General features: G+C 40.7%; 1 protein-coding gene across 1 annotated transcript; it reads right to left on the bottom strand.

The window, feature by feature from the left end:
- Positions 1–2,530: 2,530 nt before the first annotated feature.
- On the bottom strand, positions 2,531–21,779 carry LONRF2 (LON peptidase N-terminal domain and ring finger 2). The gene is made up of 11 exons (XM_010716815.3): positions 21,459–21,779; positions 18,063–18,185; positions 17,054–17,215; positions 16,338–16,563; positions 14,091–14,187; positions 13,621–13,735; positions 12,876–12,997; positions 11,893–12,051; positions 8,858–9,020; positions 6,777–6,926; positions 2,531–6,421 (listed from the first exon to the last, which is right to left on the bottom strand). Exons 1-11 carry the CDS (start codon positions 21,525–21,527, stop codon positions 6,263–6,265), a joined length of 1,545 nt encoding a protein of 514 aa, XP_010715117.1. The 5' UTR covers positions 21,528–21,779; the 3' UTR covers positions 2,531–6,262.
- Between the last annotated feature and the right edge of the window lie 1,923 nt (positions 21,780–23,702).

Genomic DNA, 23,702 nt, shown 5'->3' with positions numbered 1-23,702 from the left:
ACCCTTGAGTCTGATTGGATATTGCGAGTATTGTTTGAGAAGAATTTTTGACATAATACTTCCATCAAGCACATTATCTGCCCCTTTCAATTGCCCTTATCTTCAACTCTTCAGCCCCAGCTGAGACTAGGGCATGTTCTCCTGGACTCCTGGTGACTGCAGCAATGTGCCTACCTCTCTTTAACTGCTGAGGAGCTCTGCAGAGACAGGTTCGTGCTTAATACCAGAGTGCCTGAGAGGAATTTGGTTGGATGCCTCCCCTGGTTAATCATTGAAAACTGGAGGACAGAAATTTCCTCTCTTCCTCTGGAATATACTGGAAAAGGGAACAGGGACCAGAACAATTTCCCTGATACAGTGTATAAATCTGTGTCTAGTCTGTGTTTACTGGCCTGGCCCTCAGGACCAGCTTCTGGTCCAGCCTCTGTCTTCAAACTCCAGGTCCTTCCAGGAGAAGGGATCAGTGCTGATTTTGCCCGAAAAGCAAAGTAGCAATGAAGACATTTCTGTGGATTCATGATTTCCCAAATGTAGCCAATAAAGCCAAATCCCACATATGGCAGAACTGAGCTACAGAAGTTGTCAGCAAGCAGCACTCATCTCCATTTACAAACAACACATCCCCACCACATAATGTAAATGTGATTAAAAACATGCCTTTCAGCTGTGAGTGTACCACATGCATTCATGCAATGAACTCAGGAAAGTTCTGGCATGGATTTGCGTGTCTTCTCCACCCTCCAAGACACTTGGCCTCATACTTTTTTGGTCCAGATTACTCATTTTTCTAATTCTATGGCTGAATAGTCAACAGCTTCCAGCAAGTATTTGGCCTTCCAAATGTAAGTGAAGAACTGAGTTTGTTTGACAGAACCAGTTATTTTGGGTTCGTGATTTGATGAAGTAGAAAGCAATGCTAACAGGGTAACACGGTACTAAGGTTTACATGCTCCAAGGGAGGTATCGTTCTAGGGCTCAGAGAAATTAGCATCATTTGATACGAGGTCTTTCTACATCTCAGTTATCTCCTAATTAAGAATATGCACAAGAAAATAAAAATCTAACAAGTTACATTCAGGTCTAAATATCCATTTCTCATCTGAGCAGCTACAAAACCAAAAGGCACCTTGTGACTTCTCCCCTTCCTTGTCACTTCCCACTCTTGAAATGATCTTCTCCTCCATCCCACCTTACGAGACATCACCCTCTTACCCCCTGGGTGCCCCACAAATCTCTGTATTGTTTTGTGCTTACATATTTGGGAACGCATCTCTTGCCTTGCCAGACACTGAGGATCCATCTCCACAAGTGCATATAACACATGTGAGCAGGTATGCTCCTTGGCCCTGAGGCCAGCTACTGTGGCAATGCAAGCAACTGTGTCATTCTGGCCTGGTCCTGAGGCAAGGCAGGAGTCCACATAAGGACTATCAGCCCTTTGGGGGTCAAGGCCAGCAGAGCTGCTGCTTATCAGCACCTCCTCTCAACAGGTTACAGCCTATAGCACCTCTACAGTGTAACTCCTTGTTTGCTCTTTTGGCATGGTCGTTTTTATAATCCTCGGCAACATCTTGATAGCTGTGCTTCCTGTAAGCCTCCAGTCAGTCCCATTCAGGTGGATCAAGAGGTCACCGAGGCTGGTGCCAAGGGCCAGAGGTCTTTATGTAGCTGTACAAGTTTGCTGGGCTCATCACCATTTCCAAGTTCTTTGGAGACCTGTTCCCTCTGACACCCACCTCTTGCTTGCACTCAAAGCCTCATCAAACTCCACTGTGGTCCCCTACAGACTCCTTCATTACGCTCACAATGGGACTTAAGCCCTTAAAATTCAATCACCTATGAATTGCAACATCTCATCACTGCTTCTCAGGTGCTGTTTGCTTCTTAGAACTGTGAGGCCGTCTCCTTCCCCAGGCACTTGTCAGGGAATCAGACTGTCAGTTTCTTTCTGATACCAGCACTCAGTGACTTCTTTCTGTTCAGTGACAGTAAATGCACATGTGGCAGTGATAACAGGTAGCAAATGTTACTGACTGAAGCATCACATCTTGGGGATTCAAATAGCATTGAACACTGAATAGCAGCTCCAGAAACTAGCAGTTGAGAAAAAAAGTTCCTCACCAGTGGATAGGAAGGGAGGTGCACAGCCATGCCAGCAAATACCAAAAAGGCTCATATTTGAGAGTACATCTGCACTGCAGACATGAGAAATGTAGCCCTAAAGACTGTAGACTCTTCACAGTTTCTCTCGCTTCTTTGGTGCCAGCTTTTCAGTAGCCAGGGGGACTTAGTGTCATCTTCCTGAACTCCAGACCACATACTTCTGACCTTCTTGCAACTGAAAGCCAGAAGCACTACAGAGCCAGTGGCACATTGTGAAAATGAGAAGCACTTCATATCCACTTGTCCACACATGCACAACTGCATGAAATGAAATTCGTAATACAACTTTTGTACAGGTAGCCATAGCCCCCAAATTTCTCCCTTCAAAGACAATGACAAAGGGATAAAGCTTTCCCATAAACTCGCATGCTTATAAAGTCATTCTGTTTTATTCCAAATATCACATAAATTAAATACATTTCCCATGAATATTGCAAATATACATGAAATGAACATTGCAATTTTTAAAAAAAGTTTTGGCTTTGCTTATGCAACAAGAAGTGTCAAATGTGGTTAGAACATGAACTTCTCCGGTATTTACTAGATACAAAAAGGTGAAGATTAATAATTTATATTTATACATATGTACACATTCCACTTTGTAACTAGCTTTAAAACAGTAAAAAAATGGTTTCAAGTTTATCTACATTAAACATACTCGTTTAAATCTGGTCAGAAGCCCCAGATAAGAGTTGATACAATCATTTCACAACTGCAAAATTAAGGCGCTACCAAAATACCAGTTCCACTAGTGTAAAATGTAATAGGAATAGAGAATGTACAGGTTTTTATTATCAATTTAAAAGTGGACTGGAGAACAAGGAAAGAGGAGCAGTAAGAAACATGACAAGATCTACAGGTTAGAAGTACAAAGAGATCTCGATGACTATCAAATTAACATATTAAAATACAGTAGATAAAAGGCCTCAGTGGCAAACAATTAGTATGCTTCTAAAAGACAAAAAAAAAGGTTAAAATATATATTATTTTGTAGCTTGAAGCTTTACAGGTGAACAACAGGTGTAGAGGTAGAGGGATTTTTTTTTGTTGTTGGCCTCTTTATGATGTATAAAGAAGGGCCACATTCACCACAGTGAAAAGACTCATCATATATCCCAGCATCCTTGCTTGGACAGCAAGCAAGAAAAGTGTAATGAGCTAGAAAGGCAACAAATCCTGTCTACTTTTTTCAGGAGCTCAGCTCCATGCTTCCATAGGTACCTTGGTGACGAGTTACACAAAAGCGCAGAACGGCTGTAACGCAGACACTTCCTCCAGCCAAGAGAGGAACGAGATAGCTAGCTGTTCCAATGAGGTACTACTGGATGCTGTAGAGACTATATGGCAGAGAGAATTTGGTAACAATGACACTGGTACTCACCCGTAGGAAGCAAGTACCGAAGGGTAGTGGTGACTTTTTTGTTTACTTAAAGCTTTGCTATTTGATCAGCATTCAGTGTTTTGGAAGAAATGTCAGCTTTGGGCTGCTAATATGATTATCTGCATCCATACACAGACAATTCCGAAGTTGTATCAGTTATCCAAAACATACTGTTACTGATGTACTCAAAAACCTTGACTAAAAAAAAATCCCTCTACAATTCAGCTTTCTCGTTGATAACGATCGTTTCATTAATTATGCAGGCCTTCATGAACACAGTAATGTCACTTTCCATGTAAAATGTCTCTTTACACATTACAGAACAGCAGTAAACAATCTCTGTTGTTCTGTAGGGGTTTCCTGTTAGAAGTACCTCGACAGTAGATATCTTGAAAAATCACTTTTGCAATGAAGAATATTCACATTAGATACTGAGGCAAAGCCAAAAAGACACTAACTAGCACCTTGATTTTTTTCTTTTTTCTTAAACACACTCCTAAAAGCAAAATTAAGCACATGGAAGATCAGGGACCAGCAATACACAATACCATCAGCGTCCCTTGCAGCCAAACTACTAATACTCAAAACTAGGCCACACACATGAAGGAGCGAGATGACTGAATCTAGGAGAAATACACAGCATGGAAAGGGATGGGAAGAACAGGAAGTTGAACAGAAAGGATTGCAAGATCAAACACAGTCCATCTTCCGGTCTAAGAATTAGTTTGCAAAACCACCCTTTGGTAGGTGAGCTGACAGTGGGCTGAAGACCTCCTGACTTCTGGCATTTCCTCTCCAATACACAGAACAATTCTCTGGAAATTACTTTATATTTCAATGTTTTTTCTTCGGCATTTTCAAATCCTGGAGGAAATGCATTCAACTCAAATTTTTAGTATTTTGGTGATGGTAGCAGAACTTGTAGAAGGCTACTGTAGAGGTTATTACATCATTGGTTGTCACTTCACAATTCAGAGAATATACTTACAAATTATTTAAATAGAAAAGGCGTGTTCAAGGTAGAGGCAGTTACAGTACATTCAGGGTATGTTACAGAAACCATTTGTGGTAGCCATTTGCTGAAAGGAAAAAAAAACTCAGTACTTTTGTTTCCCAGACCACACAGGTTATTACTACAATACCCATAGAGAGCAGGTAATATATGTTAATTACTGCAGTTCAATGCAGTCTTCTTCCAGAACTCATGTGCAAATTGAAACAAAAAGGTTTAAATACATCTTCATTGACAAGTAAGGAAAAAGAACTAAAAAAGAAACCAGGCACTTTGACCATTTAGGTAAACAGCCATTTCATCTTACCAGACTTCTGCACATGAGTAAGTCTTTAAATCGAACTTGCTATACTTGCAGCACGTTAGGATTCAAGTCAACTTTTTTTCCTGTTGGTACTATCAATTCTAGGAAATGCTTACAGGAAATTATGCCAATTGAATTGGTAACACTGTTATTTCATTGGCAATTGAGCAAATGTTGATCATTTGACTGAGAAGCAATTTCAGAGCTATCAAAGTTAGATATCAACAAAACAGTCTATAAAAAAATCAACAACACAAATGAAGGTTAACACCTGACTTGAGCTTGCATTGAGACTTGCCTTTATAGTGTTCGGTTCGTGCCTCTGTTCGTGGTGTTATCATGGACTGATTTCCAACACATACAGCAACGGGTACTAAGCTACAATACTTTCGGTTTGAAACACGTTCAATAGAGATCATTCCAATGTACCATGAGGTTGGCACGACACTGCAGGTAAATGGGAAATGGTATTCTATCCTTGCCAGTCCCACTTGCAGAACACATGTTCAAAAAAAAAAAATCTGCAGTCTGCCTTCCTAGTACTTGGAGTGAAATCATTTCACAGCAGCGTTCATCATAGTATAGAGAGCTGGTATGATCTCAATTTAGTGACAAGACCAGCTAGGTCTATTTTGATTTTTCTTTTCAAATAATCCAAAGTACACCCTTCCAAGCATTTTGTACATACTCAACCTGCTACAACACATATATCACAACACAAGGGATTACCTAAGGCTACTAAATAGTGTATTTATTCAGTAGCTATTATTCTTTCAGATGAACATCCTCAGATGCCTTGACCACAAACTGCTTAGGTGTTGTTTTTTTTCCTCGCAGACTTATATTTCCTGAAAGAGAGAGATGTGGGTGTATGATGGACTGTCTACCAGTTCAATAATAGAGCATACTGCTCGTTTCAGTCTTCATGTATACTTTGGCCGGGAAGCGCAGCTCCTCTTCTGTTCACTACCTTCAAGAAAGTCTAGGAAACACCTCTTTAATTCACTGTCCAGTTTCCTTTTCCTACTAAGCAGAAATCCAAATCACATGTAGGCCAGCGGTACTACTCTAGTACTTAACTCTCTTGCAGGCTAGAAACATTAACTCTATCATAGTATTTTGAAGCAATTTATCCACATTTATCAACTACGTTCTAATTGTAGCACAGCTTTGTAGAGGCTCAGATTTCACCGGGACAACAGGAGAAGAGTGCAAGGTTTGGTGAATACCCAGGATAACAAACCGATGCAATCGATGGATGCTGGACACAGTCAGAAAGAGCTGCTCATTTTTGACAGAATGTTTAAAAACAAAACAAAACAAAACAACCCCTCCCCTCTCACCCCCCGCAAACAACCAGTCATGAGATGCTTTCAGTGCGCATTTACAACTGAAGATCATGTTATCTAGGTCTTTTGCGAGTCACAAATATCAAGACGCGTCTAATGGCAATAAGACGATCTTTAAGGGAGGTCATAGCCAATATAGCCAGCTGAGCTCTGTTCTCCAGAGGCAACACTGCCAAGAGCCACCAGTACCAGGCAGGACCACTGGGGTTGCTCTGTAAGAGGATGGAAAGACAATCATGTATTCACCAACGCTGCTTGATGAAGACCAGTACCTTCCTTCCCACCTTCTTTTTGTTCAGAAATGCATCATAAAACTAAAAGCAGCTACTAAGCATTTGATTTCAGCCATTCTCTTTGTCTTTTTGCTCCATTAAGGCTGATCTCTTCATATATCAACTTATAATGATATATGATCATTGCTTTCTATGTTTCATGCAAATAGAACAAAATTGGGTAAATGAGAGCAGCTTAGAATGCACAACAATACAGCAAAAACTCTTTTAGAAAATAGCTTCGTGTAAAAAATACATAAAGAATAATTATGAATGAATAGTAAAGATTTATTACCTGCGGCTCTGGTTCTTTTCCTGGCATGGACCCAAAATGATTGAGAATTTGCACCTTCATATTGTCTTTAAGAGAAGTGAACCAGGCAACAGCTTGATCATAAACTGAATCATGAAGGCGGACAAGTTCTTCATACTCTGGTCCTTCAACCTTATTGTTAAAGGAAGAAGGAACAAAACAAGTTTGGTACTACGGAGTTCATATGCTCTGCCAGAAGCAAGCGAAGCACAATAATGCAGTGACTGCAGCTGTTCAACTGTCCACATCTAGGCAAACTGTACCCAACTCTCATATTTCAAACCTGGATGATGGGACCCTCCCCTACATGTTCTGAAATGACACTTCCTAGAGAAGTTACTCATTAATAACCTAAATATTGGCACAACAGAAGAATCTGCTTTCTAATCCCAGAACATTGTATCAATCATTTCAAACCCATGACCTTAAGTCCCTGTCACTAAATGACCTCTGAACTTTCTTATATTGCCTGGTAAAACTTTCTTATATTGTCTGGTAAAACTCAAGAACTTCTACTGCCACTCAGCACAAGCATAGGGTTTCTACAGCATTTAGATATCAGCAATACTTCCTAAAAGTGTTAAGGTCATGGTAGAACAGTCAAGGAGAAAGTGGAGGAGGGCAGAAACGTGCAGGCAGGAAGCAGAGAAAGTGAACGATTTCCCAGTACCAAGAATAGCCATTAAAAAAAAAAGACCCTTGCAGAGTGCTTTAGTTGCATAGGGCTGGCTATTAGCCAATAGGGAAAAGGAAAAAAGCATAAGCAAAAAAACAACACTGCAAATTATTTTTGTTCGTTTTCTTTTAGATCTGTACAGACCAATGGCATACTTCCTCTCGGCTACTCAGACACATATCTGAGCCAACTACTCTGGTTGCGCTTTCTAGGTGAGGAGGAACAGCTCTAGCGGGCAATTAATCTCATCTTAAGGTAGATATCCACAATAGAGCAGATAAATAGGCAGCTTTGGACTGAGACTTCTCATCACTGACTGTAACGGGAATGTATACACTGAACTCAGACATCAGCCTCTGAAGTGAGACAAAGTAAATCTCACTCTAATAATAAAGAGGTGAGTCTCTGGCACCATCTAGAAAACAATGCCTTGACATGTGCGTGTAACCTCCACCACCCTTCTCTGGGGATCTAAACACTGTGAACAGATTACATACTTGGAGCTTCCACGATGGGGAAGAACCCCACATGTCTGCCCTGCCTGATGAACAACACTGCATCATCCTGTACAAGTTGCAAGAGCCCTACCTGGATTTTACAGACTCACACTTCAACCACAAAAGTGTGCTGAAGATTTGCAAGATCAGAATGGATTTCATCAATTGGCATAAGATTACTAAGTTCAATGTTAAGAGGGATCAAGATTTTACAGATGTGCTCTGAAGACGATCCAGGTGCCATAATTTAGTAAGGCCAAAAATTCACACTTTGGCCAACACCCATCGCAAGCACTTCACTTGTTGCAGATACTGTAAGAGGACTTGTTTGTAAAATTACTCCCCACCTGGCAATTCTCAGGTCTCAGTCAACTTTGATGGATGTTTGTACAGGCACAGTAATTGTATCTCACAAAGATCTCATTTTAATAACGGACTCCCACATTTGTTTGAGGAGCTGTTCTGCAAACCAGAGCTGGGAAGTCATAGGAAGTCTGCCAACTGATCTCCTGTGTTCAGTGGACAAAGAGAACAGCCAATTCTCTACTAACAGAGGTGTTCTTAGATGGCTGATAAGCCCTTACCAGTTTTAAAACACTACTCTGAGCTTACCTAACTGTCATGACAGACCTGGGTATCAGAAGCTACATAAGAGATTCATGAAGGCAGTGCAACACTTCAAGTGGAGATAATTGGAAGGATAGAAAGGAAGAAAGGGAAGCGTGTAAGAGACAAGCTAAGTTTGTTCCACGGTTGTCAAAATAGAGCTACGGTATTTATAATGATATTGATTAAAAATAATGCACAGCTAACTTGAAATGCAATAAGGAAAGGCTATTTAAGTGAATCCAGCAATACATGGGTATGAATAACTTTGCACCATAGATCACCTTTTTATCTTCAAGATATTCGATGTTTGCTGTGTTATATCCATCTCGTTGGCCATGGCTTAAGACCCTAAAACGACGGACACCAACTGTATCAACAACTGAGCGTCCATCAGGAAAAAACTTTACGTCCCTGATCTCTAATATACAGCCATGATCTGCAAATCTGAAATGACAGAAGGGTATAAAAGTGGAAATCATCAACAAGCATTTATATACATCAGGACAAATACTGGGCCTAATTCACCACTTTCAATTTGAAAGAGGTCCTTGCTTTGGTGACAATACATTTCTGCTTATGCACATAAGTCACACAACCCCCACCCTTTTTGCCTTCCCTGGAGATCCAAGGGCAGCAGCACCTTCAGAGCCTAGGTATTTAAGGGAGGTAGAGAAGGGACAGGAAAGCTAAATGGAGCTGTGAGTTGCCAGCACTTGTGGCAAATTCACTTGCTTTGCAAAGAAAACAAGATGGGTAAAGATACCATAAGGAAGTCAAGGAACTGAGACACAAATGCAGGGCTAGCAGGGCTATCCCCCCTACTGTGAGGGGTAAACAGAGGATTACAGGCTTTAGGAGGAAAAGTTTTCTACAGAGCAAGATTCTTCTTGCCCCTGTATCCTTTAAGTTAACCAAAATAAAACACCCCCCTTATAAAAGTGCAATTGCATTTGTTATATTTGAAGCACAAATTTTAATTGCATTCTGGAAAGTAGCACGCAACAAAATTTTATTTAAATTAATTAGGCTTATCTACTCTGCACCTGTGCTTTAGTTAGTTCATTACAGAAGCTGATCACACAACAATTCCTCACTGTGATACTCTGATCTGCCAGTGTTTGCAGCCTTGTATCTCAGCTTACTGCTAACCAAGAGAATGCACTGTACCTACCCTGATCTCAAGATAACAAATCCCTATAGGATCCAAAAAATGTTTCATTAGGTAAACACTTGTTATACCAGGCTTGGGCATTTGCTCAATCAGACTAATGAAGAAACAGCAACGCTGCTGGGAAATGCCTCTTGTTTCTATTCCACTGGAATTCAAGGTTTGGGGAGGAAAAATGCTGACTGCTGTAACAGCCATTCTCTTCTGGCCCTTGTACTGTGCAGACTGAGGAAGAGCAAGAAGCATACAGCTACACACCAGTAAGTTCTGTGTGCTTGACCACTGAGGTTACAACCACTGAATTTATTATTGAAAGATCAGATTAAGCACTATTTAAACAATTACAAACCCCCTTTTTTTTTAAAAAAAAAAGGATTTTAATGGCACTCATATCAAGTTCAAAAATTCATCTGCAAGTGATGTTTTTTTGTCATTCTTTGAGAAGTTACTTTTGGATGGAAAGTGACTTTGATCAAAGAGAGACAAGAAACCACCTGGCCATGAGTATAAAATGTACTGACATGTCTTAAAAGCTTATAAACAACTCTTCTCTAAATTTTAATTTTAAGTGGACAAGCAAAGCAGAGGAAGGTAATGAACTTAATATGACTTGTCACCATGTCTTTCAAGGGAGGTAAGAATCTCAGCCTTCTACACTCTTGTCTCAATAGATGAAGCAAAACAAGTTTCCCTACTTCCTTATTCTCATTAGATTTCACAATTTTGAACAAACAAACAAAATTATTTCTTTACTTGCGTAAGACACCACAAGACACCACAACAGCCTGCTAGGTGACTACAAATAAAGGCTTCCTGCACTTCAGTGTTTTTGATGGAAGGCACCATGCTTAAAATGTTTAATTATTTCAGTTGCTCTAAACAGACAGAGCATGCTAACTGTATCCAACCATACTGGTTGCATTTTAAAACACCCTTTTTGGCACTATCAAATAAATGTGCGTTTTTAGGACTCTAGCCCCTTATCCCTCTGTACTAAGCCTTTCCAGATGTGCAGGGATCAATTATGCCTGATGCCACAGGGTCCTTTTCTCCTCACTCTTAAACATACTTCCTTCCAGAAAATTGATAGTAAGACTGTAATGGATCACAGCGTGATAGCTGTTGTAGGGATCTCAACTCCACTGGGAGTGCACCATTGACAGCTTGTCAAATGGCACAGAGCACAGCCAGAGCCAGTTGAAGCAACTCCTGCATTCTTACTGCCTCCTTCGTACTCTCGTCCAAGAGAAAAAACACCCCTGAACTGGAGAAGGAAAGGCTGCCAAACCTGGGTATGACTGCCCTCCTCTCAGCTCCAGCCATGATCACCTACAAAAGGGCTGCTCCTGAGGATGCTTAATGTATACTTCAGACTTCCCACACTGGCAATTCTGCATCATTCTTCTGAAGTAAAAAACTTCCTATCATATCTCATAAGACAAATGTCTCTTCAGACCACCTCATTTTTTTTTTTCTTCCAAGATTATCTGCTTATCCCTTTCCCCTTCATCTAGACTTTTATTTAATCATTAGTATTCATCCCCATACAGGGAAGTGGAAACACACCGTGTCAGAACTTACAAAAAAAAAATTAAAGGCAGGATCATATACAAAGAATGTAATCCACTCACTGCAGAGCTTAGACATTGCAACACAGCAGTGAAGACAAACATCAACATTCAGTGTTCAGTAGCAGTACAGGCTTCTCGGCCAAATGCATACTTCGTCTCATTCAAATGATTCTGCCCATGCAAAAAAGCTTTGCAAGATTTGGGTTTAGTTTTTTGTGTATATTTTTGTTTTAAATGAGCAGATAGAAGAGCAACCTCATCCACACTGTCAGCTTTCACTAGAACATACAGGCTAGAAAGCTTTCCAACCACACACTCAATTCAATGCTATTTCTGGAGCCTGTAGTAGCAAGATAGTTGTATTTTTGCTATCCATCCAACAGGGGAGCAATAAAAATAACATCTTTGCATCCAAAGGAACATTTGATATACTAAAGTAAAAAGTCACCAACTCCTGTATTGGTTCATACAGGACTGGAAGGAACCACAGTGGTCGGAGGGGACAAGTACACTGTGCTGCAGTACCCCATCAGCATGCCAACACTGTAATGAAGGACATTCCAGCTCGTCTCCTTACCCTTTCAATTCATCAGCTAAGCACATGCCAAACTGTTTGGTACCAGTCTCCATGCATCTTCTTATCATCAGGCGATAACGAGGTTCAAAAACATGAAGTGGGCAGGGGATGGTAGGGAAGGCCATGGTACATACGAAGATGGGAACATCTTTATTCAAACTGTAAGATAATTGTTAAAAAAAAGTTCAGTTTTCTTCTGGGCACTGTTATATTTAGCACAAACCCCTTAAAAGCACCACTTCCAGTAGTCTCCTTTTTTGTTGGACTCATTAAATGCCTCTCTGGTTATGGTTTGTCATTTTCACAGGAAAAGTATATTTCAGGTCTCTTTTTCTTAATGTATTACGGAAACAATTCATCTAATCTAGTTTTATAAAGGAAAAGTCAGGAAATAATAGCCGATTTCCCAAAAAGTGTGCATACAGATGCATCTAACTTAAATACAAATAGAAACATTTTGGTTATGACTCTTTATAATAACACAGTAACTAAGTATTAACTACATTCAAAGCAAAGTGCGGAGAATTCCAAAGCTCAGTAAAGTCCTTTAAGTTTGAAGTTTGTGTTATTTTTCCAGGTTTAATTCCATGTTTTATTTTTCTTTTTAATTGAGTTGTAGAGTAAGTTTCACGTCACTGACACAGCAACGAATCCTTGAACTTCTATTGACCTGAAGTATAACACATTCATAATAGGGTTTCTGTTCCTAAAGAAATCCCATTAAAACTTTTAAAGCTGATATTACATTGATTCAGAAGAATAAAGCTATTATTTTTATTTTATGAATATTGTTATGCTTCTCTACCATCCAAGCATGTTGTTTATCTGCACCAACCATGTAAAAATTATGAAACATGATAGGTTTGTTTTGGAAATTCATTCATTTTGTGCATTTTCACAAGCAAGTGTAAAGCTTCTTCAGTAATTCAGACGAAAAAATACATTTTTCTAATAGTTATCAGAAGTAAAAAAAGAGAGCCTACTTTGACAATTCCTTCATTTCATCCTCATAGACTTTCTTCCTTTCAGATAATTCCTCTGGCAAGTAACGGACTATCAGTTCTTCTGTAAGGACGGTCTTTTTGTAAGTTCTGCTCGCCAAGAACTGCAAGGAAGAGTCAACTCTGAAGACTGATAACAAGAAGTCAGGTAACAACTTTCTCCCAGCCCATTGCCTTTCCTAAGGCACATTAGCTCCAGCCTTTGGGCATAAAAACTACTTCAGGATATGAGGCTCACTCTAGTGCCCATTGGCTTCACTTCCGACGGAATCTGTACTACCACCAAGAACAGGTAGTTCCTCTCTGCTTCTGCAGAAGATATATATATTATTTTCAGTGAGCTGTCAGGTTACTGCTCCCTAAGACGTACTCCAACTATGAGACACATTATGACTACTGGAGCACAAGGTTTGACCAAGGAGTGCCCATTCCTACTTCACTGCTAGCAGAAATACAGACCAACGGTAGGAACACATTCGGACTCCACAAGCGTGAGCCTGACATGATACTGGAAGTATCTATTCCTTTAAGCATCCTACTTATACATTTTTTTTTTTTCCCCAAGGAACAACAAAATATATTCTGGAGCAAATAAGGTCTGTGCACAGCTTGATGCTGAGTACTATCACACTGTTGTGCAAGTAGAGCACAGAATCACCTCCTATACATGTTACCAGAAGAACACAGCTTTGAATATTTTTATTAACTGGGGCAAGGATATACTTACTTCTGACAGCTTTTCTTTGCAGAGTGGGCAATGTGGATTATGGTCAAGGCAACGCTCAAGGCATTTGAGGCAAAAGGTGTGTCCACAGGGAGTGGTAACAGGTTCATAGAACAACCTGAACATGAAAACACAGAACAAAAAAAACCTAAGCTGACAATATAAAACAATACAGATTCCTAAACTGTGGAAACAAGAGAGTAGACTTCACTATCTCACCCCTTCCTGCTTTTGTATAAATTACAGTGACAATTTTATCCAAAGACATAAAAGAAGGTTTTCATTTTTGAAGTGGTAGTTAGTGCATAATGAAGACTGCGTCTGTACAGATTTATCAAATCCAAGTTTCAGGAAAAAGAAATGAAGCAATGGTTTCGGCATTCTTTGGCTGCTTTCCCTTTTGACACCACAAAAACATTTTTCAGAAGCTAAAAAGGCTTTCAGATCTTAATCACAGGTCAACACAGCCATACCTCATGCAGAGGGAACACTCGAAGTCTGACGCATCAACAAGAGTTGTTGGTATCTCACTTGAAGTGATGACAGTGTTTTCAGGTAAAACATCTGCATCTAGAAATTAAGGTGATGATTACAGTAAATATTTTAGCATTACTGCAATTTCAAATACTAAGCTGTTTTTCCATAACTATATTCTCTCCTTTCTTTTTTGAAGCTTTGTTTCAAATAAACATATTTTCCATTTAAGTTTTAGACTTTCTGGCAGGAAGTTTTTGGAGAGCAGAGGATGATGGCCAGGGAAAGCATTTTAGAACTGAATACCCACGAATTTCTTCTCCAAAAATGGTTGTTTTTTTTCAAAGTCTAGTTTTGAAAATATTCTGCTGTTGCTTTCCCATCATCATCACTACCTCCCACATCAGCCAGGCCAGATGTTTTTAAGTATGTTAAGTCCAGAATTTAATGTGTTTACACACAGTTAAACTATTTCATCAGTGTTTATTATAGATGTCTCAGCAGGAATAATTTTTCTTACCAGTATAAAAAGGCTTGCATGCTTCTAGACTACCCTGCTGTGGAAATCCTATGTTTCACACAGCTTCACTTTGAAGGACTGCTAGTTATATGAGCTAATGCATCTGGCAAACACAGTGACAGAATACTTCACAAAAATTTATGTCCATCTTGCTTCTCGAAGGTGGTGTGTATTGCTGTAGTGAACACATCCAAAGATTACAGGCCTCAAAAACCATAGCAATAATTAAGCTCAAGAGCTACCAGCTTAGACTTCTGATGACGTTAATGCAAACAGATTAATCATAGAATCATAAAGGTTGGAAAGATCACTAAGATCATCTAAGACCACCTGTCAACCCACGCTTGTGACCGCTCTAAACCACGCCACTTACTGTGATATCTACCCCTTTCCTGAGAACTTCCAGGGATAGTGCCTCCAGCATCTCCCTGGGCAGCCTGTTCCAATACCTCACCAGAATCTGCAACTTCTTTTATAGTCCACATCTTTGTTGCTCAGCAAGAATTGCAACAGAGCCTTCACGACCTTTTTATGAACCAAATTCTTGACAGTGGGGGAAAAAAAAAAAAGCTCAGCTTTTTGATGTTAAATTGAAACATTTGGATATTTTGTTAAAAGATAACTTGTGCTGAGCATCTGGTTTATCTCCAGTACAGACAGGAAAGGGGAGAGGGCACTGATGTGGCCTACAAAGAAAAACACTGTTATCTTTAACCTACATCTTGCATGTTAGCCTTTAGTAACAGCAAGAACCTAACTGCGTTATTCTGCAAATAGTGGCATCAGGATCTAGCACAGACCAGAAATGAATGGTTCTGGGTAAAATGTGATCTCTGCCCTTTGCTGTGGAGATAGAGGAGTGTTGGATTTCACAATCTATTTACTGAGTCTGCAGTTCAGAGACAAATACAGGATTTTTCCCTTCACAACACCACCACCAGAAACCGGCCTAAATTAGTAATTTGCTGAGGTGGCAGACAAGCAGCAGCACTTGGAAACTTGTTATATTTCAAGGTAGAAATCAGATTGGTCAAGGAGTTGTGCATTACTATTTCTTTTAAAAAATGCATGCTAATACAACAGCATTTTAAAAGCCTCTTTTCCCAGTTATTTCATTACTCAGTGCAATATAGTGCCTTCAGCATTTTTTCCCAGAGTACTAAAAACATTTCAGAGGTCTTTGCTGAAAGCCTGAGAAGCATACCAACTGTAAGCACAGCTATCAAGCAGCAGAAAACTGGGTGGGCTTATTACCCATTCAAAGGGCTCCTTTGTTTGCTTGGTAAATTTCATGTAAAGTCGCACGTGACTCTTTCTGACGCCAGTTAAAGATCAGTTTCCAGGCTCACTGTATCTTTACTTCATATAGAAAAACAATGACATTCCACTATACTTCTGAGACTTAGAAAATGTGAACGCCAGCAATACAAAGACTAAACTGTTAGTGGATTACAAGTTATGAGAAGAAAAATGCAGTGTTCATTGAATGAATTGAAACTGCACTGGAATAACATAAACAGTATTTGAACTTTAGTGCCTATAACATCTTTAAACTCTACATGTTCCAATAAGACAGGAATATCTGAGCAACGCTGCTAAAAGCAGAAAGATATTTCCTAGACTACAAATCCATACAGAAAATGTTTCATTTACACCTAAAAAGGAAGGAGGAAAAAGGTAGTTTTTGAACATGAGCAAAAGAAAATCCTTAAGCCACAGTACAAACCTTTCTTAGGGATTTTATTGGGGATGTCCAAGCTTTGTATATCCCTCATATCACTGGACAGCTTTCTTTTTAAGCCAGTCCCAGGTAAACTGGAGAGAACAGCTCCCAAAGACTTCTTGCTGTCTTCAAAATAGCGATCCAGTACATTATGGGAAGCGGGAGAATCAGTGCTTCTAAATACATCAGATTCTTGGGACGGGTTTTTTGTTAACCTGAACACAGTATCCTAAAGAAAGTAAGAACAGTTATACACAGCAGAAGTTTTTTTTTTTATTATTATTATTACTAGTTATATATGTCAGTAATAGATCAGTGTAACTATACTGAGCTTAGAAAGGAACAAGGGTCCACATGAAACAAGGCCATTCTCAAGTTGCATTAAATAGACTTCTCTCCCTATGCCTTCTGTCTAGAAGCTGTGTTTTTATCATACTAAAATCCCATAAATGACATAAAGGAGGAAAAAAAAAAAGATACAAAATAAAGACAAAATGTAACATATCTCCTCATGAAGGCATCACGTTGTTTTCTGAACAAAGAGTTTTGACCTGTTTTTCTGAAAAACATGTCCCAACAAGAGATACAATAGTAACTGGAGAAAACATGCTTACCAAGAATAAGTGCCTACACAAGTGCTGACAAAGACAACATCACACAGGTCAGACAGATCCTTGTATTATTTTTGGTATTTAGATGTTGAATACTTTTTACTATACCTTTGAGGACCCAGCAATAGAACTATCTTCAGCAGCTGACTGTGTGTTTATGCTACTTAAAAATGCAGGTTTCAATCTTGTATGGGATGTTCGACTAGAGAAAGGTGCTGTTAGACTATCATGCACATTTTCAAAGGCTGGGAAAAACATCTCACACATTATCTAGTCAATTAGAGAGAGAAAGAGAGAGAGAAGAACAACAATTACAACACGGATCTTTATGTTTGTACAAACACAGATGAACAAACTGTGTAGCTTCTGAATGCCAAGAGGGTTACAACAATGGTGGGATCCTACATTCCCCAACATCCACAGGAAACTCATGTGGCAGGGCCCACCACAACTATAGGCACATCCCAAGGCCCTCCTCTCTGTGGGAACTTGGGGTCCACCTCCATTCTCAGAGGCCTCTGTTCTGCACAATTACTGAGGCTGGCAACCTGCTCTCTTCTTCCCCTGTTGATGTCCCTCTGCACTGTGATCCTCAGATCTCTGCTTTCAGGAGGTTTCAGATCATGCTCTTTTATTGAATCAGATTAATACAGATGTGTTTTAGTTCTCCTCTGCTTGGATGCACTACACTCAAGCTGATTTCAACCCAGGCTAAAAGCTGTTTCCCTTCTCATCAACCTACACCAAGCACCTTGCTGAACTCCCAACTTCCTTTTTGAAACTGCTACATGCATAGACTGAAAGAGAATGTGACTAGGGGCATACAGCCATGTCCCCTTATGGGAAGTTATACACAGAATACAGGGTTGTTTTCCCCCACCCCCTGTCATTTCCCACATGAAGAGGTTTTCTGTTGGGCACTAAAATCAGAAGCCTTGAGCTTATGGGATCCAGGCGTATTCAAATCCTGCTGACACACTGCAAGCATCATCAACAAACAGCAGTGGTCCAACCTACATATTTGTGGTGTAATCTACAAATACACTATCTCTGTGACGGAGGCACCTCTACAGAGCAGTGTAATGGCCAAGAAGCAAACAGTAAACACATTTGATACCTTCTGGGCTTCTTTCTTCATTGAGCTCCATTCAGGATTTAAGGCAACACAATAGAGAAACTCCTTCAATGCTTCCTCTGTCCTTTCCAATCCAGAAAGAGCTTTTGCTTTCACATAATGACCCTGTTCGCACAAAGAAAACGTACAAATCTAGAGATTATTTCTGAAGTGGCAGTAAGACACCAGCACACAAACTTGGCCATTCCCTCCATTTTGCAGGAGAAGAATGAGAAAGCCATTCCCTCCTGCTGAACAAAACGTCCCCAGTGCTGCAGCACCCCCAGCCAAAGACAGACACTGTTCCTTTCCTCGGCAAGGAGGACTTGACATAGAGTAAGGGAGGGCTGTTTGTCTCCCTGGGGACTAAGACCACAACATATCCTACAGGGCTCTCTGTAGCCCAGAGATGGGTTCCCAGCACCAGGGCAATCTGAACAGTAACGGAGTTACATGGAAAACATGGGACAGGCTGGCAGCGGTGCTGGAGGGAGCAAAAGATTTCAGGTTTAGGCTACTCACTTTTGCTGAGTGCCTTGTCCTATTTTACTTGGGTAGAAGATATCAATATATTATGAATGTAGGGCAACTTGACAGTGTTTAACCTGAAACCTTTTAGCTCATCCTATCTCTTCACATCCTGGAGTGACACACCCGTGGCTGAGGTAAAAGAAATCAGCTTGGAGACAAGTCCTACTTTGCTTATTAGTGGTGAGAGAGAAACGCCTCATCTCTGAATTTCTCTGTGGATGTCAATTTGCAGTTCAAATCTGGCTCTGGAAATTATTTCCTTAAAGATGGAGAGAAACTAAATGCGTTTGTAAACATCTGCTCTTGAAAATGAACACTAGTCCACCTCCGATTCACACAATTATCTTCAGGCTCTGCTGAGAGAACTGGTCAGATAAGCAGATGTCTTTTTCTGTTCCTCATGCTCTTGCAAAAAGATCAGGTAATCTTATCCAGCAGGTAAACTTCCCTCACCCTTTCAGTGCAGCCCTACAAGTTGAAGCCTGTTATGATCTCTACCTTTCCATTGTCTGGGAAAAAAGGAGGAGGCTTATAGCAAAAGAAAGTAACAGACACTGTAGGAAATACTAGTCACTGTATGTCATGCACAAGAAATCTTAGTATACAGCCATCTCCCGAGACGTGGACTGAGCAGGTAAATTTGACTACTTCCCAAAACACATAAAAGAGCAGCCTGTTTATTCCAGCAAGCAGAAAGCATATTTCCCAATAGGAGGCTGAGTCCAAGGAGCATGAAAGAGCTTGATTTGGTTCCCAAGCAATGTCTCCTGGCTTCTGAGAACCAGGATGCAGTTAGAATGCATCAAGATCTGCATGTTGGTTTTTTTTTTGAATACGATAAGAGGAGAGGTACTACAGAGGCCTGACCCTGACCTTTTTATTTTGATGCTTGCACAGTCTCTCTAAACATTTTTTTCCAGAGCTCCTAATCATCCTGACACTGCAGACAAGTTTACTCCACTGCCCTGGAAAAGCTACAAGGTAGTCTGGTGTCTTCCAATTTTCCAAATAAATGAGTAATTTCCTCATCCACATCACAAACTGAGGGCTGATCTGGGCTGTCTGTGGAAGAAGTATCTAAAGATGCAACACCAAAAATTATGCCCAGGAATAACAGACCTTACAAGACAGCACTGTCACCTTCCCTTTTCTATTTTCACAGTGTCAAGTAAAGCATCAGATCTGAGGGGTAAAATCTAGCCAGAACCCCAAGCAGCTTCAGAGAGGGCATCAAATTCTCTCTGCCACTTGCAAAGTACAACTGGACATTTCTTCCTCACCGACTCCAAGGACGTGGCTTCAGCAACTGAAAATAAACAAACTGGCCCACTGTTCTAACTACTACAGTGGACCCAAGAGCTTTAGGAACTCAGTAAGACGTTACATTTCAGTTAGCAATAAGCCAAAAGTTTCCGGTAGGTGAATGCTCACCTCCCAGGAGCTATTCCCAGAACAGCTCTATTTTAGGGTGAATTTTTGCGCTACACACTTGCTCTAATTTCTGCCACAGGATGAAACAGTGCAAGATACAAAACAAAGCAGAATTCCTGAATAATGCTAATTCGGGATCACCAAAGCTTCTGTGTAAAATCTGACATACACAAGCAAAATGTATCTGTGATATGGCTGGTATGCCATGATGACAAATTTCATTTTCAATTAGCATTCTTCAGAGATGCGATTAACAAAATCTTTATCTGCATATAACAGACAAGCATCACATTTCCGTGGATGCAAGGCAAACAGACAAGACACTCCAAGAAAACATTTGAATGTGCTTAATTCATTTGTCTCCCTCTGCACAGAAACACAATCGACACTGCTCAAGATGAATTCCTTCCTTGACTAGAAAACGATCCTAAACAGAAAGTCAAATTTTAAAGAGTAGAATTGGAGGTGGGGGTAAGATTATCATTTTCCTTCAAACAGAAAAGGCTTCAATGGGTGACATCTTCCGGAGACGACTATCTAACGTGTCAGAAGCTAGATGCCTCAGATGGCACCTTGTTGCTCACCCTACCTAGCTTGAATAGAGACCAAGCTGCAGCTTCTGTGCTAAGGCTTGCCACACCAATGGGTTTATGCAACACCTCATTCTTCTTCATAATCCCGAAGAAAATCCAAGGTCTTCCTATAACCGTGCGTACAACCCATGCCACCCTATCTCTCAGTCTGAAGGCTTCATTTGGTCAAAACTGTGCTACAGTTCTACTAGTGACAGGCGAGAGACTGACTAGAGGCATAATCCTAGGCAGGGTGAGCTGTTGGGATACCCAGTCTGCCTTCAGGCATCAACTGCGGGCACCATGTGCTTCCTTGCCTTTCTACCTTAACATTGTTTCTGACAATTGCTTCAGACTGCCCACAACTAGTGCTCCCGAGAACCTCATTTGTTAGGGAAAAAACCCCACACCAATATGAAGCACTACGTCACACAGGCAGGAATCTGATGTATGAACTCAGTACTGAAGGAAAAAAAAAAAAGAGTAAATCCTGAAATACAGTCTGGGATACTCCTCAGAAAGACACTGTTGCCAGGAGGCCGGCAAAGCCACTCACTGCCAAAAAGGAAAAGTGATCCCATGCCACTGATGACTTCTGAATGCGATTCTGCTTCAAACTACAGCACAAACTCTAACAGATCAATGGGCACTAGCACAAACAAAATCACATCACTGGATGCCCACCAGAGAAATCCCATGCTAAGGATCTTCTAGACATCCTGTTAAGGAATTAGCTTCCAGTCTGTGTTTCCAGTCCTGATAATACCACCCAACAATGACCTCACCAGTGCCATCCACCCCCCAAAGAGAAGTCCTGAGAACAAGCAGTCTGAATTTTTTGCCTTGCAGCATGCAAGCACCATACCGCAGGCCAGTGGGGTTTGCTTCGGCAGAGGATGTCTGCATCATGGAGAGCTTGCTGGTAGTTTTTCATTGATGTACAGAGCTCTGCTCGCTGTGCTATCAGTGAACACTTGCAAGAAGCTGGAAGACAAAAAGGTTACAAGAAAGTTAAAAGAAGCAGTAGTGTGTGTTAAAAGCAGTAACCTAATTTCAAATAGAGTAACCTAAAAAGCACAGCTGCATAATCATTATGTTTTCACTTTTATGCAATGGAAAAAAAAGGTAATTCTTCTCTTCCTTCCTGAAATAAATCCCTCTCAGTCTGTAAGCAATCTCTGCATTCTATCTCACAAGAGTGATTCCATATTCACATATGGGTTGTCACCTGCTCTTTCTGTCACATAGCTTACATGAATCTTAAGCAAGGAAAAAAAAAAAAAGCACCAAGCTTTTTCTCCCTCTACTCTAGTTCTACACACTACATGCAGAAAACACCACAAAGAACTTCAGTTACAGAACATCCCAGAAGCCACTCATTAAACAAAATGCATGCAGTTTTCAAATTATGTCCACTTGCCATCCTCACAGCAGACAAACCTCCAGCGAGCACACATCGCTGCCTTAGCAGCCCTACATTCATGAATTGTTTTTAGACTGCATGGACTATAAACATCTCAAGTCCTATCCTATGGTCTAATATGTTTTAAGATGGAAATCTAACGTGAGCATAAAACTTCAGGGAATTGCAGAAAAACTAAAGTGGCTCCACATTCAGCCTGTCTACCAGGATGGTCATGTCTTTCCTGTAGTGCTGCAGTCTAACCAGCCTGTCCTGCTGCACGGGGTTATTTTGTCCCACATGTATTTGCCTTAGCTAAAGCACACAAGACTTGCCAGGCCAAGCCTCGGGGTGGCAGCCCTGCAAACATTCCTTCCCTCTCCAAGCTTGATGACACACAAACCCGCGAACAGCACACTCCATTCGCTCATCAGAATTGCTAGTAAGATATTAAACAGCACCAAACCCACTACCAGCACCTCAGCAATGCTGCTGGCATCCATTCACCCCACAGCCTGGAATGAGGAACTGGCACCTAGTGCCCAGCAGCCCAGTCAGCTTCCACCCATGCCTAACAGCCTAGGTGCTCTCAACCTCTACATGCCAGGAAAGCCTCGGGAGAGCTGGAATATAGCTGCCAGGTGGTGGAATTCTCACCCAAATGTGAACAGGTTAAAGCTTTCATAACTGGGATTAAAGTTTAAAAATGCCCCGAGATGCACTGAGAGGCAATACTTGTTCGTTTCTACAGGTCTGAAACTCTGCCTCCTAACTAACTTCAGGAACATTTCCAACTAGCATCACCTTCTGTATGGCTGTATGTTGAGTTCTCACACCCTTCCTATTCTGTGCAAACATCCCAAACATATCCTCAGTAAGAACAAATTTGCTACGTGAAGCTTAGGCATGTATACAAGTGAGTACGGACAGAGAATAAGCATGCAACTGGTATAGCTGCTACAGGTGATAAGGTTCAAGCATCGTGCAGAGGGATGGCCCAACTGCATCCCCTCCCTGCCCTGGAGCTGACACCAGCACTAATGCAGCAAAGCAGGTCCGCGTGGTTACACAGCAAACCAGACCAAGAAATTAATTGACTGAAAGCTAACACAGTGAAAACAAATAAATATAAAGGTTTAAGAGGATCACTTTCCCCTCAACTGGTTCACTGTATGAATGCCAGGATGAGGGATGAGAAAGAAAGAAGCAGCGAGGACTGATGTTTTCTATAACCCAAGCATGGACTGATGCCAGATTTACTAACTGCAGAATGATACACAGCTGATGCTGCCTCAATGGGCCCAGACAGCAAAGACTATACCTAAAACATGGGAGCTCTACAAAAGCTCGTTCACACATTTGTTGGCTGTTGGTTTTCTCCTTTCAGTATTACACATGCAGACTGCTGCAGTGACCCATGCTAGTAGAGAATAACTCTTAAGATGATTGCAAACTAAACTGAAAACAATTAACCTCATGCCCTCGGAAGCAAGCTATTTTCTTCTTTACCAAAGATGCTCAAATACAAGATTATTCAATTTTGTGGTCTTTTAATAATCTTCTGACTGTATTAAACCCACAAGTACACTCTGCCTGTATTTCCATCGCTGTATCTGCTGCACATTTTTTCTGCAAATATTGACAGGGGTAGGCAGAGCATTGGGTGGGGTACTTTTTGGCACCAAGGAGGGAAAGGAAGCGGTGCAA

This window comes from Meleagris gallopavo, chromosome 1, assembly GCF_000146605.3.
Source record: "Meleagris gallopavo isolate NT-WF06-2002-E0010 breed Aviagen turkey brand Nicholas breeding stock chromosome 1, Turkey_5.1, whole genome shotgun sequence".
NCBI classification, from domain to species: domain Eukaryota; kingdom Metazoa; phylum Chordata; class Aves; order Galliformes; family Phasianidae; genus Meleagris; species Meleagris gallopavo.
The sequence above is the reverse complement of the archived record's forward strand: the minus strand, read 5'-3'. Positions and strand labels throughout refer to the sequence as shown.